General features: G+C 40.0%; 1 protein-coding gene across 1 annotated transcript; it reads left to right on the forward strand.

Annotated features, from left to right (window-relative positions):
- Positions 1 to 15563: 15563 nt before the first annotated feature.
- On the forward strand, positions 15564 to 16127 carry LOC116877275 (heterogeneous nuclear ribonucleoprotein C-like). Its single transcript, XM_032873893.1, has one exon. It carries the CDS (start codon positions 15795 to 15797, stop codon positions 16125 to 16127), a length of 333 nt encoding a protein of 110 aa, XP_032729784.1. The 5' UTR covers positions 15564 to 15794.
- Positions 16128 to 16784: the final 657 nt, after the last annotated feature.

The raw sequence follows: 16784 nt of genomic DNA on the forward strand, positions 1-16784 counted from the left end.
ACAGAGCATTTTCTTTTAAACCCATCTGCGCGGTTAACGGATATCCCTTTCCTTGCCGATTTCATGGAAGCAGACAATCTGTAGAAAAGGGTTTTTGCACCAAATGAATGTTTTAAAAACTTAAAATGCCTCTGTATTTGGATCTGTGATCTGTAAACAGCAGGAAACCTGCAAGGCTCTAAAACCTGCCATATCCCCCCTATTATCTCTGTTTTACAAAGCTTTGTGGTGGCCCATCTTCGGAAGCATCTCAATTCTTCCCCTTCAAGCAAATGTACCTTCACAGAGTATGCAGTCTTTGGATTTTTCTGACTTTACCCACAGATGTCACCTCAGAAATGATGCATACCACTCAGCTCAATTTGCATCATTACACAAAAGGGACTCTCCTTGGAAACCTTTTATGTGCTTCTAAAACATAATAGCATTTCAAAAGACTGTGTTCTTTTTAAGATAATAACTGCTGTTAACTCCTCCACCAGATCTTGCTGAACTATTTGACAATTAACCCAGCTTACCACTGGCTTGAAATGATTTGACAGTGATTTAACTCTTTGGGGAAATGGTTCTCTTTCACTTACTACTAAGCATTTTTTTCTTTCTTTCTTTCTTTCTTTTTTTTTTTTTTTTTGCTTGCTTTGCTTTTGAATGTATCTTAGCGCATTTGAATTTCATCTCTGTTCTATGCTTATCCTTTGGTGTACAAATGGATTTTTAGTTGTGTGTGTTTGTGGTTCTTAAAAATCATATAGAATTGTTGTGTTATGGGCTGAATTGTGTGATGGGTCACCTGCCCACCCCACCCCACCCCACCCCCACCGCCACCTGCCCCAGACAGACAATTCATAAGTCCAAGCTGTAACCTCCAGTACCCCAGAAGGTGACTGTACTTAGAGGTAGGGTGTTTGAAGAGGTGGTTAAGGTTATCTGAGGTCATACAGGTGGGCCCTAATCCAATCTGACTGGTGCCCTTACAAAAAGAGGAAATGTGGACACATAGGGAGTCATGGGAAATGCACCCACCCAGATAAAAGACCACGTGAAGACACAGCAGGAAGGCAGCCATCTCTCTGCAAGCCCAGCAGAGAGGCCTCAGAGGAAACCAAACCTGCTAATCCTGGGATCGTGGACTTCCAACCTCCATAACTGTGAGAAAATACATTTCTATTGTTTAAGCTGCCTGGCTAGGGTATTCCGTTATGACAGTGGGGGTAGGCAAACAGGCATGGATTCCCAGTGGTTGTAGCTTTGGCTTGAAGCTCTTCAGGGTCAGAGAACATACCACTCCTCACTACGTATTCTATTTAGGGCAACCCTTGGGGACAGTCTTTCCTCCTCTTCTGAGTAACTATGATTTCCTACAGTAATTCCACTGCCTGAAACAACATCATGATGTACAAAGGGCTATCCCCTAATCTCCACAGAAGCCCAGTGCTTTCAGAATACGATTGTAATAAATTGATTAAAAATGGCGTTAAGTGTTTGAATTCTCAGGGAGTGCCTCTGAACTCCTTTAACTATCTATCTGCACAGACTTAGTCAGTGAACCCAGACTCCTCTGTCTCCACTGCATCCTTGAAGGCTGCCTGATCCCTTCCTAGTTCTCTCATTCTATGCTGTGTTAACCACTATCTTGCTAGTCTTCCTGCCTGTAGCTTTCAGTCATAACTGCGAGACGTTATTTTATGAAAATTAGAGCAGTAAAATATGATGGGCTAATCACCCACTTACTACCCTCTTGACCATTTTTATTTGGTGAGATTAAATGATGATAAATAATGAAGCCTGCTTTAAAGAGAGAAATAAGACACCTGGAGACAGTTTAGGAGCACCAGATAGGAAAGACAAATGCTTTGCCCCACGCAGAATTTTCGTGTTCTGCTAACCACTAAAAGATGGTTTTTGCCCCTGCCACCGACAGTGCACTCAGATCCTAGCAGCCTGGTGATGATTTTAAATTCTAAATTGAATTTGCACAGCCCTCTATCCCCATCTCACCCAGGGTAAAACCTGAGTCCGTGAAATGGAGCCCTCCTGCCTGGCTCCCTGTGAGCTCTGTGACCAGCGCAGCCTCCCACTCTCCTCAGATGCCTCAGGCTCCCACATTGTGGCTTCTGTTTTTGTTATTCCCTCAGCTTGGAATTCATTTCTCCCAAGTATCTGTCTGAATTTTGCTCAAATGATATTTTTCATTTCTTCACCCCCCCCAGTCCCACGATTAAGAAGAATATTGATGATAATAGCAATTGGAATAGTAATAAAAACAGAGTCTTTCCTGCCATTGTTTAAAGTTTTCAAATGGTATCTCCACTCAGCCCTCTTGGGAAGAGGCACAATTTAAACTATGTAAGTGCAAGATGCCTGGGTGGCTCAGTCGGTTGAACGTCCAACTTATGATTTCAGCTCAGGTCATGGTCTCAGGGTTCTGAGATCGATCAACACCTCCAACTCCATACTTAGTGGGGAGTCTGCTTGAGATTCTTTCTCTCTTTCCCCCAACCCCCTGGCACCACCCCCTTCCCGCTCCTCCCTCTCTCTCTCAAATAAAATCTTTTAAAACTATGAAGTGCAGTAGTTAAGGGCACATATTCTCCACTCTCTCATGTATACAACCCTGGGGATCTCACATGATGAAAACCATTTCAAGGCTATAGATCAATTGTGGGGGCACTTATTTGCAAAACTGGGTCCAATCAGATATATCTTTTTAAAAGTTACATTTGGTGGACGCCTGGGTGGCTCAGTCGGTTAACCGTCTGCCTTCGGCCCGGGTCATGATCCCAGGGTTCTGGAACTGAGTCCTGCACTGGGCTCCTCTTCTCACAGGCCAGGTCCTCAGGGAACACCTGAAATAGTCCTAATGGAGGTTGTTCTCATGGGATGCTCTACCTACGACATGTCTTGGGATCCTTGAGATTCCTCTGAACCTTGCATAGTTACGTCTAAGGAACATGTATCCTATCTCGTTTGTGTTTCTGTGGGCATTGCAATGGAGCATGTATCATGCTTCTGTGCAAGTATGTCTTTATCTGTCTGCTTGACGTCATACACTCTGAATACTTTACGGATGGGGTCTTTTAAGATTTATTATAGAATTAATACATGCTAAGAAACTGAAATAGTGCAGAATTGAAAAGTCCCTGATGTCCCCATCCCTTCACATCTACTCCCCAGAGGCATCCCCCATTACATTTCTGGGATACCTTCCTGGATTTATAAACAAGCATATATTTATACACAACAGGCTGATTATTTTCAGGACACCACATTTAGGAGTGCAAAAATATGACTTTAAAAAAATTCTTAAACAACAACAAAGACAACAACAACAAAATAACATCTTAATCTTTGTTTTGAGTCCCAGTTCTGTCAAGTGGCAGAAAATATTTGTCAATGCAAGGGAAATGCAGGCATTTCAAGGTTTTCTGAGTTAAGTGAAGAGCTTCCTCTCTGCCTGTCTGCCCTGGATTGTTGTGCTAGATTCCAGGGGGATGGAAGGAGGCTTTGCAGGTGAGATGGCCAGCCATCAGCCAGCTCTGAACACGCTGGGATCGATCATGGCGCCCACCACCACACCGGGCCCCGGGCTGCTGCTGCCTGTCAGTCCTCCATATTGACATCTGGCACAAGCCAGGTAGCTAAAGCTACATCTGCGGATGGGATTGTCTCTTGCTGGCCCAGAGGTCTCAACTGGCTGTTGATTCTTTATGGAAAACCAGAGGCTGCTCACTGGGCACAGCCAGTGAGTAAGGCTGTCCCACGCCCATCTGCCTGGCACAACTTATTCCTGTCTCTCCTCTCTCCTGGGCCCTGACAGCAAAGAAAATTCTGTGGGAGCCCTAGACAGGAAACTGGACCCCCACGCTCTGGGGGTCCAAGGTGGGCAGTGTGCTGACTGACCCTCATCCCTGTATGGTTCCTACCAGCTCTCCTCTCTGCTTCTCCTTTCTCTCTTGTAATATTTTATCCAGTTTCAAGCAGGAAAACTGGCTCTTATATCAACATTCATTTTTTCAAATCTATTGTTTAACCTATTGTCTCTGCCAAGAGTTTCAGAAGGTCTATTTTGAAACTAAAAAGCTGAGAATTGATTCTTTTGTTCTCTGTTCCATGTGGCCTTGCTCCCCTGAGGCATGGGGCTGCCCCAGTGCTAGAGTCACGGGCGGAGGGAAATGGCCCTGCTGGGGGGTTGGTGGGACAGGAGACAAATCATAAATACTTTAAAGCATTACCCCACCATATCTATAGATGGTCCTTTTTTTGCCCACAAGTGCAATCCGTCCATTCTCACTGTTCTCTAACTTGCTTTTCCCAGTCAGTGAAATTTCAGGGATATTTTTTCCAAATCGGGATATGTATATTTACCTCCTATGTTTTCACATTTGCATAATATGTCATTGTTTCAATATATCCTATTGTTAATTTAATTAGTCCACTGTTGATGGATATTTAAGTACTTCCAAGTTTCAGCTTTTCAAACAAAGCAACAATGAGAATACTTATAAGTACATATTTGATGATTTATATGAGATACCCATAGTGTACTTTGCTAGAAATAGAATTGCTATATCACGGAGCATATCCATTTTACAGTTTGGTTCTTATTGCCACACTGTCTCTAAAAATGTGTGCCAATTTACACTCCCACCAAAAGCATTTAAGAACATCAATTTCCTACAACATTCAGCAGCACTAGGCATTTGTCAAGCTAGAAATTGGTTTCTTTTTAGGTTCTGTTTTGTGTAAATTGCTCATTAATTTCCTGAGACTATCTAATTTCCACTGAACATGGTTTTTTCTTATTTATTGTACAAGATCTTTACATGTGAAAGAAATTAGGCTCTTGAATAGTTTTCTTGATTTGCTTTGTTTTTAACTCTGCTTATGTCTTTTTTCTGTAAATAAGTTTATGTTTATTAGAGTAAAATCTATGAAATCTCTCAAATCTGCACATTTCTACATTTCATGACATCAATGAACAGCATACTCCCCTCTAATAATAAATGAATATTAGTTTCTGTGTCATTATATTCCTTTTTGTTTCTTTATTTTAGACTTTATTGGAATTTATTCAGGTGTAAGGTATAAGGTGGGGATATAATGTCATCCTTTTTCAAATGTTTCAGTACCATTTATTAAATATCATATATCTTCTATCGTGTACTTTTCAGGAAGAAGTACTAAATTTGGTTATATAATCTAGTCTTAATAATTTCTGGATTATCTATAATAATCTGGGTCAGGGTCTTCTCTTCTTCCTCTTTCCCAATATTCCTGATTATAAATTCTTCCAGAGAGTAGGCAGAAGTAATATTTGCTTTTATGTGTGTCTGGCAAGGAGAGGAGACCAAAGCAAATGACACCACTTGCCTCACCTTCTTCCCAAAGGACCGGAGTTCCTGTGAATGGATACAGACGGATGCTCTCCAGAGAGGGAGGTCCTGCTTATTAAGGGCTCACAATTTGTGTTAGCAGTGCCAGGGTTGTTGCTAAAGGTGTTCCTAGTCTGTTCTGTTGGAAGGTTGTGAGACTTCCACGGTGTCACAATGCCGAGCAAATTACAGCCAAAATGCTTGCTCTGAAAATCCAGAAAATCCACCCCTTTGGAAGATTGGAGTCCTGAGCCTAACGCATCTTTCTTCCTCCTTGGCTGACACTTTCTGAGCAGAATAAGCAGGTGGTGATGCCTTCTCACCTTTCTCAAGAGTGGGAGTGAGCCTCGAGCTCGCTCCCAATTCCTGTACAGTGACTGTGAAACCCATGAAATTAGCATGAATGCAAATGTTACATGGAATGTATGAAGATGACAAGTGCCGTGGAAAAAAGCAAAGCAGAATAGGCTATGTGGGAGATCCCACGTGCCCGGGGAGGGAGGAGCAGGTTGCAGTTCTAAATAGGGTAGTCAGAGTAGGCTTCCTTGAAAGTGACATTTGAGCAAAGGTTTATAAGAGGCAAGGTTGTGAGTCATAAGGGCTTTTGAGTAACGAACATTCCAGATAGAGGGAGCAGCCCTTGTGAAGGTCCTCCAGTGGGACATGCCTGGGCATTGAAAGTATAGGAATGAAGAGCAGCATGAGTGAGGGGAAAGCTCAAGAAGGAAAAGCCAGAGAGGTAAGTTGGGGGTGGGTGGACACAGATCATGTGGGCTCCGAAGGCCTACTTTCAAATTATGGAGCCATCACACCTCATTTTTATTATTTTTTTCATAGTCCAAAAGACTATTAAAAACCCATCAATCTAGCACTAAAATAATTCAAGTAATGTATGGAGAGTCAATTAAATTGGGAATTCATGTTTTCCAATACAAAATAGGATGGGTATTTACAGCATTACACTGTATATATATACTATACTATATAACACTGTATGTTACACTATAAAATAAGTAAGTATACTATTGAGTGAGCTGAAGATGTCCAAGTGAATAAGTGTGTTCTATTATAACCTCACTAAATTAAACCTATTTAAATGAAAACTACTCTTCAAAACTAAAAGTATTATTAGGGGTGGAGGAGAAAAAGAAATGGGCAAGCTAGAACTATGCGTGTTGTATATGGCTTTTTCTTAATTTCTTTCTCACCAAACAGTCAAACAAATAGGTAAATTAAAACAGAAAGAAGGAAATGACAAGAACAAAAATCTGATGGCATTTTGTCACTTCCTTGGGAACATTTATTTGCTTATTATTTGAAGAGGCCCCATTGTCTTGAGCCAGAGCTCAGAACCAGGTATCAGTCTTGTGTAAGTCCCTCTGGATCACTTGGTAGATGTTAGCACATGACTTCCCTTCCAAGTCTGGGTTTCCTCTTCAGCAAAGTAAAATAGCTAACTGATTAACTAACTACCTAACTAACCAAATAAATAACTCTCTGAGACACAGTGCTTAAGCATTGATAGCCTAAAATTTTCTTGGTGAAAGATATGAAAAAATTAAGAAAACTGTTTGTTTCTATCAGATTATAAAACTTTCTGATGATCAATGTGGATTTAATTTATTCAGCTAATAGTTATCAAGCGATAAGGTAGGTGGAAGTAGAAGACCTGATGAAGAGCCTGAGAGAGTGGTTGGATAGGTAAGGGAACAGAGCACTATCAGAGAAACAAAGCAATGGGAGGGTTTCAGGAGGAAGCAGATGTCCAGCACCTATCCAGTGTATTGATGCTAGAAACTTCTGATGGATTGGCATTTAAGAGTTCATTGGTGAAAGAGTTCGTTTGTTAAGAATGGTTCTGTTGAGTGTGGTTTTTATAAACACTCTGACATGCATTTTATCATTGTACTAAGCTTTGCATGTTGAAATACCTAGAGTGGGTTCTGTGTTCCTGACTGGGCCCTCATGAATACGCAGAGCACGTGAGCTAGGTCCTGGCTGAAGTTTGAATTCACTGGGTAGGTGGAGATTGGTGGTACTTCCTATCCCTTCTCACCTCTACATGCGTCACTGACTTGTATGGAAGCCAGGAGACTCCTGGGGAGAAATGAATTCTTGCTGAGTTGTAGACACAGATGTCAACACGTGGAGAACTGACACGTGAGTGAGTCATGACGGTAAGGGCTGTGATGAGAGGTGATAAGTGACTAGAAAAACATGGACCCTGGGGCAGAGAGCCCACCGTAAAAGGAGTTCAGGTGCCATGAGGAAGAGAGTTTGAGAGTCAAAAGAGAGTAGTGGCCACAACATGAATGAGTCTTATTGAGCTGGAGAGTTTGTCTCTTGAAGGAAGAGAGCTGTATGTAAACCAAAAGACGGACCTTAACAAACTCTGGACTACCTCTACCCCCAGATAATTTACTGGAGGATTCCTTATCAGACCTCACTCAGGTGAAGAGAGCTGCCATTCACTCAAATATGCCAATTTCTCCTACCACGATCTTTGAGAAGATCTGTACCTTGGAAGGGCAAGGGCAATGTCATCAGCGGAGCCTGACAATAAGAAAGGTGACAACTTGGACTGATCACACCTGCCTAGAAGTACCTTCTGGGGAACCCCCAAAACTTTGGGAGAACCAAGCAATATCTTACAGGAAGCCAGAATCAATGTAATTTTGTTTACAAAGGGAAAACAATGTAATTGACTATATCTCAAACTTTTAGGGAGGCAAAGATTTTTGAGACCTGCAATGGAAGAATTCTCTATTTTACATCATGGAAGTTTTATATTTGGAATTTTCACCTAGATTTAAAAATTAGTGTACAAATTACAGATAATAGTCTCCTAATCACTTTTCACATTAGTTATTGTAGATCTTTCCTTATTTTAGATTTTTAAATTTGGTTTCTCTCTCATTTGGCTGAGTCATGTCTGTGGTTGAATAATTTTAGTAACACACACAAAAAAACAACTCTTGCTTCAGTTTATCAATAAAATTGCTTTCCGAATTTCCCAATAAGTTTTGTCTTTATTTTTTTAATAAAAATCAAGCTCCCCCCACCTCTCCTGTGTTTTTCTGTGTTTTCCCAAATTCTGTTGGTATAAGAAAAGAAGCAATTTAACATTTATTGAGCTCCCTATGTATGAAGTTTTAGTATAGATCAAGATTATGTTTATCTTTTAGTAGTATTTTCAAACTTTAAATTTGATTCAGAAACAATTTTCACACTGTTCTCTTTTTGTGTCTTAGATTTTGTAACAATAATACTTTACTTAAGATACTTAATTACTGGGCACCTGGGTGGCTCAGTGGGTTAAAGCCTCTGCCTTTGGCTCAGGTCTTGTGGGATCAAGCCCCGCGTCGGACACTCTGCTTGGCAGGGAGCCTGCTTCCCCCTCTCTCTACCTGCTTCTCTGCCTACTTGTGATTTCTATCTGTCAAATAAGTAAATAAAATCTTTAAAAAAAAATATATATATAGTTAATTACTGTTCCTGTGATTGTCATCTAAATCACTCAAGTTTATTGTCCCTTCTTATAGGCCCAATCTTTTGTAGATGCAATTCTGTTAAAATAGTCCTTCAGGCTCTACATTTGCAAAAAGACTTCTGCCTTAAACAAAAGTGAACAACAACCAAAGCCCAAACTAAACAACTAATATAAAAAATTAGCATATTGACATTATGATGGGTTTGTAGTGAGAATCAAATGTTTTTTTAAGAGATCGATGGTAATTTTATTCTTAGGGCCCACTTATGTTCTATTATATAAATTTAAACATCTTTTACTCTGAATCTTTGAATGATAACTCTGTCTCCTCTTTATTTCCATTAAATATCACATGTCTCTATAGTTCAAGAATTTAACAGGCAGATATCCAGGAATAATTCTTCAGATACTCTTGTTCTTGTTCTTTCATAACTGAGGACAAGTTAGTTTCAGTGATTTCTTTCAGTATGATCCCTGTGATGATTTTCTTCAGCAACACTGTTCACAGATTGAATTGGAGAGATGTTTCTTTGGGTCAATAGGTTTCTTTTGAATTGATTTAAATTTTAAATCAACTCTCTTAGGATTTGATTTTGTATTACTGCTGAACTTCTAAAGATACCTACTGGTCTCTTAGTGGGCTTAGGCTGGAGGAGGGCCCTGTGTTCATTTTTTCCTTGCGGGTTAATTCCGTGGAACTCCCAATGGCCAGGTGACAGTCTTAACTTCCAGTTCAATTAAAAAAAAAACATTGCTGCAGGTTTTGAAGGAGGTATTACTTCCTTGAGAACAATGATCTTAAGCTAGCAGAACCTTAAGTTGCAGGGATGGGAAACAAATATTTGCGAAAGGATAGATCCCCATTCCTTGATTCCTGGACTGGGCATTCTGGCTATGGGAGAAACACCACTATATGTTGGTCACTTTGATCATGGGTTTGAAGCGTGCACTCCATCCTTTAAGGCAGGTCTCCAACCTTGTACCATGTCAGCATTCCCTAGAGGCCTCTAGATGATGGGCACTTGGGAAGACCGTGAATTCCATGGACACGAGATCATTGCACCACTCTTTTTGCTATAAAATTAGTTCTTGGGTCAGAAACAATTGCTAAATTGATTATTTTCATTCAACTCCCTAACCAATCCAAGTTCATTTTGGTATATGTCATGAAGTATCACTCTGATTGCTCATCTATAGTTTATTAGAGAAAATGACCTCATTTATACTCAGCCTTTGTTTCCTCTTGGTCATCTCGTTAAAAAAAACAAAATAGAAAAGACAAAGGAGATGACAAAGAAATGTGAAATGCTCTGATTTATTTCATAATTATGAGAGCATTGGTCCTTGTTCCAATTAGTAGTTCAAAATCTACTTGTTTGCCTAAAATATGTTAAGTAAATTAGCTAAGTAATCCTCAAAGTATTCAAAAGAAAAAACCTTAAAACAAAAAAAAATCTTAAAAGGAGCTTCAACTTTTTGGTATATTATGAAATGGATATTTAATAAATATAAAATTTTAGTACGTGATTTATTGGGTAAATTGGTATTATTATACTGATTGATTACATGTGACATAACATGTAAGTTTATAGATTATATATATATTGGTTATATTAATTGGTTGTATAGATGTTGATATTTAGAATTTTTTTTTCAATTAATAAAACCCTGTGAATAGTTTACTGTGCAGCCTCCCAAGCTCCTTTGTATGCATGTATATATGGACACACACAGTTTTTTTGTGTTTGTCCTAAATGTGGCATCATACTATATATATTGTTCCATAAGTTGTTTCTGAGTGTTTTAGAGACATTTTTGCATGTTAATGTCTATGGATGGCTGTAACCAAATGGTTTTAGGAATTGATTTTATAAATCAACTTAAGGAGAATTAACATTATATGTAATATTTATATAAATAATCTATAATAACATAAGCACTTAAATATATAATGTTTAAGCCTTGCCATACAAGAGTAAGATTCAGTCATATCTTCTTAAATGCCCTTTAGAGAAACTTTATAGTTTTCTCCATATGAATCTTATACATTTCTATTTACCCTAGGTATTTTATATATTTTGTTACCATTATGAATAGGATTTTTAAAGAGAACAATGGATGATTACTATATATTTTTGTCTATAACAGTAATAGTGAACATTTTTGTCTTGCTTTCTTGGTTTTAATGGATAAATGTTAAGTGTGACGTTTGCCATTATTTCTGATTGATGCCCTTTTACAAGTTGGAGAGTTTCCCTCTTTTCTTAGTTTATACAGAGTGTTGCTGGGAATGGGTGTTGAATTTTATCAAGTGGTTTTTAAGGGCATCTGTTTTAAGATGATTTTTAAAAATATTTTCTCTCAGGAAATTTGATTGTGAAACTCTAACACCCAATTTAATCATTAGCTTTTGGATCTTTATATTGGTGTGCAATTGCCAGTTGTAAAATTGTTATATTTATTTAAGAAGATGTTTCAAGTCATTTTGATAAATCTTAAGATTAGAGCTAGTTATGTACTAGTAACACCTGATTTGTAAACTGTGAACTGTGCTTTCTATTTGAATTAATTCTATTGGATTGATGTATAGAAGTCAATTGAGTCTTATAGAAGTCAAGTTTAGAATAGAAAGCAAGTGATATAGAATTAAGAGAGATTGTTTTTATGTTTCTTCCAACAAATGGTAAAGCCATTTATAAATGCATGCACAAACTAAGAACAGCGTTATGATCTTTACAGAGCATCTGCCAGAGTAAATTATAAATACCTCAGTTAAACTTTGAAATTGTATTGGAAAATATCATAGTTATGCACTATGGCTGACGAAGATGAAAAATCACTAAACATGTTTAAAACTTCTGCACTACATTGGAACAAAGTACAAGCTAACTCAAAGTACAAGCTAACTCCTAACTCAACACCCAGGGAGAATTCAGTGAAAGGAGCATGTGTAGGGAATGGTTAGGGTGACTGAATAAGGTGATCTTCAAACCCTTGTTCCATACTAATGCTGACTCATCCCCTTGTCTTCTGGCCCACAGCATCCCTCTGGGATGGATTACTGACTGTTTGCGGCCATGGGAAGCTTGAGCTGGGCAGCCCCAGGCAGACAGTCTTCTGCAGCATTTTTCTTTCAGCCCTGGCCAGCGAGACACCTGGCTTGATGCTCTGAGGACAAGACAGGTGCAGCAGTAAAATTGTGGAGACCGTTGTCCCACAGCTTTTCTCAGTTTATCCAGAATATTTTTGGGTCATGTGAGACTATGGCATCCATTCAACCAAATCCTTTGGTAAACCTGTTAAAAACCACACTACTAAAACAAGGTGCACATTGAGCTCTTCTTCCTTCTTACAGTGTCCAATAAAATACCAAAGTCAACAAACTCGTATCAAAAAAATTTACATAAAATGTATGTTTTAAATCAAGGTATGATTTTTCTACATTTGAAAACATTTTTCTGTTCTCAAAATAAGGTTGTCTCTTTCCAACTATTATTATATAGAAAGACCTTCCTTTTATGAAGTGATGGCGATAGTAGATAGTGTCTTTCTGCACAATTAGTTATTTATTTAAAGGTAATGATTGGTACTAAAATGAAGACATATATGGTGCCGTGTGAGCTTGTAAAGAGGATCAACTCGAGTTAAGAGGTCAGGGAAGGCAACCTCAAGGAAATGGCACCTCCACTAGCTTCATTCTGCTGGGATCTGTGAAGTCAGTCTATTTATCACCTAAATGATGGCTATTAGAACTAAGTATTTCAAAATAGTAACCCATGAGCAGTATTTTTGCTAGTTTCCCTTCCTAGGTAGTGAACGGAGGGTCTAATCCCCCAGAAGCTGGAGGCAAACATGAAAATATATTAGTTCTGCAAAGAGAAAGGAGAATTTGGTCTGGGATGTTTCCTAGACTTGAAATATGTTCTTTCCTTCTCTTTCTTGGTGTTCTTCTCTGCTTACCTCCCTAGTTCTATCTTCTCCTTATAATCTCTCTGCTTCTTTCTACTTTTTTCTTGTTCTACCCAAGACAAGGATCTTAGAAGAAAAGACATTAATAAGAAATAAATTTCCACACCATCAAGGCTAATGAATTCAGAATCTTGTAGTGATAAACTACTTTTGGTGTAGACACTTGGTGGTGACAACTTATCTGAAGATAACTTCACCTTATCATGGAGATCTTTGCTTCGGGAGCCCAACTACAGAAATCAGGCTGGGTATGGTTCAGAGGATAGCAGCAAGGGAAAGATAGAGGAAGTGAGATGGCTGTGCTATTTGCCTTTATTGAACCTATTTAGAGGAATCTAGTATTGTTCTCTGGTTCCACGTTCCATGTTCATGACTCTCCCTGGACTGATATGGGACCACATCTCACTTCACTGCATCCTCCAATTTACATATTTCTGAATAATAATTCCCATCTGGCCTTTTTGTCCCCAGAGAAGAAAAGTTGTAAGCAGGCATGAATCTATGATGCCATCTGAATGGAAGGGAAATCAGTTTGTTCTTAAAATACTTTCATTTGTCAAACTAAAGTCATAAGCAACTGTCTTGGACACGTCCTTGGTTGCAAACAAAAATACATACTCTAGCTAGTCTTAAGTGTAAAGGGACTTATTAAGTTATACAGATAGCTTGTCCTAAAGGCTGAAGTATTGAACTCTAGGTAGAACTCCCAGAACCACATTGCAAAACTTGGCTCCCAAGTGAGCTGCTGCTTCTCCCAGGATCAAGAATCCAGTTAGAAGCCAACACACAAGCTACTAATGTGGACAACACTGCCTGTGGTTGGATCCACCCCTTGGCACAAGCCTGGATCAAAGTCTCCCCTGGATATGTCTTCCTGGCTCATCGTCAGTCCCAGGTCTGAAGCCTAGAGAGCAGAGAGGTTGGGAAATTGAGCTTTATGGACTTTGGGAATGAAGGTATGTTATATGGAGAATTCTCACACTGTGGAAAGGTTATTCAAAAGATTTGGGGCGGGGTGCCTGGGTGGCTCAGTGGGTTAAGCCTCTGCCTTTGGCTCAGGTCATGGTCTCAGGGTCCTGGGATCGAGCCCCACATCAGGCTCTCTGCTAGGTGGGGAGCCTGCCTCCCCCTCTCTCTCTGCCTGCCTCTCTGCCTACTTGTGATCTCTGTCTGTCAAATAAATAAATAAAAATCTTTAAAAATAAAAAAAAAATAAAAAAAAAGATTTGGGGCAGCTAGGAATGACTGATCTTCACTTTAGCATCCTCCTCTTGGCCTAGCAATTAAAAATCTCTCTCCTTTAGGAAATTCTGGAGTCTGGGAACTCTAGTGAGCAAATAATAATCTAAAAAGGGAGCATAAGTGAAGTTAATTACTGAAGATCTTGGACACCACATGGAAGAGTTTGAACTTGATTTAGTAGGCATTAGTGTGTCACTGAAGGAGAAGAGGAATGTCACTGGAAGATATATGTATACCTAGAACCCTTCCCTTTTGAAGATATTATGCATTTCCATGGACAAAATTAAAGTTCTGTCTTGTAGTCAGTTTTTTCCTTTAGCTAATTTTGTCTGTCTCACTTGCATGTTACCTACTGCTGGTCATCTGTAATAGTAGTATGGTCACTATTGGTCACCCTCAGATAAACAGAGTCTTGGTATATGAGAATTTTGACCTCTGGATTGTTATTCCAAATGCTTCTGGATTGGTTCGTCTGGGTCATACTCCTTGTTATAAATACTTCCTACTGTTTTCCTATATTTGCCAATATCTTAGGGCCGATCCAGGATCGAGGAAGGAGCCAAGGTAGCATCCAACTATGGGAATACCTGGGGCTTATCACTGGTCTCTCTGAACCTATAAGCTCTCAGGTGGTCCTAGTTACAGACCTCTGCTCTCTATAATTATATGGGGAGACAGGCAGAGAAGTAAGCAACAGGGCCAGTCTTGGTTGGCCATATGATTTGACGTCAGGACTCATGAGATTCCCCCATGGATATTAGATAAGCCTAGATGGCGGGTATGGATTTTAGGGTCCCAAGGTGATAAAAAGTTAATCACTGATCAGATACAAAAGAATAGGAAGACTTGCCACATAGCAAAAGTAATTTCTTCTTGGGCAGAGACAAGACTGAATTAGACCATGAAAAAACAAACCATCAACAGTACTACTAAAAAAACTCCCTGTATTTGAAAGTCTTGGCTATGGGGAACCAGGTTGGTAGAGAAACAGTAGGCTGTCTTTGGCAGAGTGGCACTGGGTGTTACAAACACACAGAGAGCTGTTGTCCAGGAAACAGTCTTAGCTTTAGACATGACTGCAGGAGTCGAAGGAGACAAAGATCCAGAGAGGTGATGACTCAAGATCTTAGTGGTCAGGCTGTCCCCCTGTGAAAGGGGGAAGAGTGCCTATCTGGTTCTAACTGCTTTTCGGGATTAGATCTGGAAGAAGCAGGGGCATTTAACTGTTCTGCTGTTAGGGCTGGTGACCGGACTGAACATGATTTATAGAGGCATAGGGAAGATCTCAGAGAGGAAACTGGAATCTCTACTGAAGAAGCATCTCAGGTCCTTCTGAGGATAAAAGGCACCCTCTGAGTGCTGTGGCTAGAGAGTATAGTAAGATCATGAGGGGGCCTCGGGAAGCTGAGTTCCCCCATTTCTTGGATGCTGGGTGGATAACTCATAGGCGGTAGCTTCTTGAGGTTATAAAAAGGTTTCTTCTGCATTTTGTGAAGAGACGAAGACTGAGCTGTGCGGCCGGGTCGTCGACCTCGAGCAGCAGTTGGCTTCTCTACGTAGAACCCGGGAGTAGGAGATTCAGAATCGAATCTCTTCTCCCTTCCCCCTCCTGGTTACAAATCACTTGAAATATATAAGTTAGTGGAACTTTGCTTGAGTGAGATTTTTTTGATCTTCAGCTACATTTTTCAGCTTTGTGAAGAACCTTAACATCAAAGAAAATGGCCAGCAATGTTACCAACAAGACAGATCCTCGCTCCATGAACTCCCGTGTATTCATTGGGAATCTCAATACTCTTGTGGTCAAGAAATCTGATGTGGAGGCGATCTTCTCAAAATACGGCAAAATTGTGGGTTGCTCTGTTCATAAGGGCTTTGCTTTTGTTCAGTATGTTAATGAGAGAAATGCCCGTGCTGCTGTGGCAGGAGAGGATGGCAGAATGATTGCTGGCCAGGTTTTAGATATTAATCTGGCTGCAGAGCCAAAAGTGAACCGAGGAAAAGCAGGTGTGAAACGATCTGCAGCGGAGATGTACGGCTCCTCTTTTGACTAAAGTTGATACTGTGGGTTATTTTTGTGAACAGCCTGATGTTTGGGACCCTTTTTTCTCAAAATAAACAAGTCCTTATTAAACCAGGAGTTTGGAGAAAAAAAAAAAAAAAGGTTTCTTCCACAGTTGTCCTGTTCTTCTTCCATCTGACTTGACAAAAATCAGAGGAATGTTGGCCCTTGTTCTCCTTTCCCCCATGTGTGGTAGGGGTGAAGACCCCTACCATATACACCTGCACGTTATATCAAAGCACAGAGTGGTTGGAGCATTTCCACTCTGACAAGAAAAGGCATAAAGTCCAAGCCCAGGGAGGCATGTTCTTTGTTGAACACAGTGCTCAGATCTTACTGCTTTCTCTTAGGATTCTCTCCTGTCAGGGATGTTAGGGTTGACAGGCTAAAGGGTCATTTCCTGACCTGGGAAGGCCACAGGTGGACAACATAAGCCAAGCAATGTCATATAGTATCGACGAGCATGGACTGTGGAATGAAGCTTCTTGGGTGAAATCCCAGCTCTGTTCCTTACTAGGTGTGTGACCTCTCGGTGCTGCATGTTCCTTATCTGGAAAGTACAGAAATAGTAGTACCTAGCTCTAGCGTTGTTCTGGGGTGGAAATGAGGGCATATGTGTAAAACTTTTATAACAGTCTCTGGCTCACAG

Source organism: Lontra canadensis, unplaced genomic scaffold (genome assembly GCF_010015895.1).
Source record: "Lontra canadensis isolate GAN:19392208 unplaced genomic scaffold, GSC_riverotter_1.0 scaffold51, whole genome shotgun sequence".
Classification (NCBI taxonomy): Eukaryota; Metazoa; Chordata; class Mammalia; order Carnivora; family Mustelidae; genus Lontra; species Lontra canadensis.

Bases quoted from the DNA above. Each gene is read 5' to 3' on its own strand.
- LOC116877275 (XM_032873893.1), top strand. From the start codon at position 15,795: ATGGCCAGCAATGTTACCAACAAGACAGATCCTCGCTCCATGAACTCC.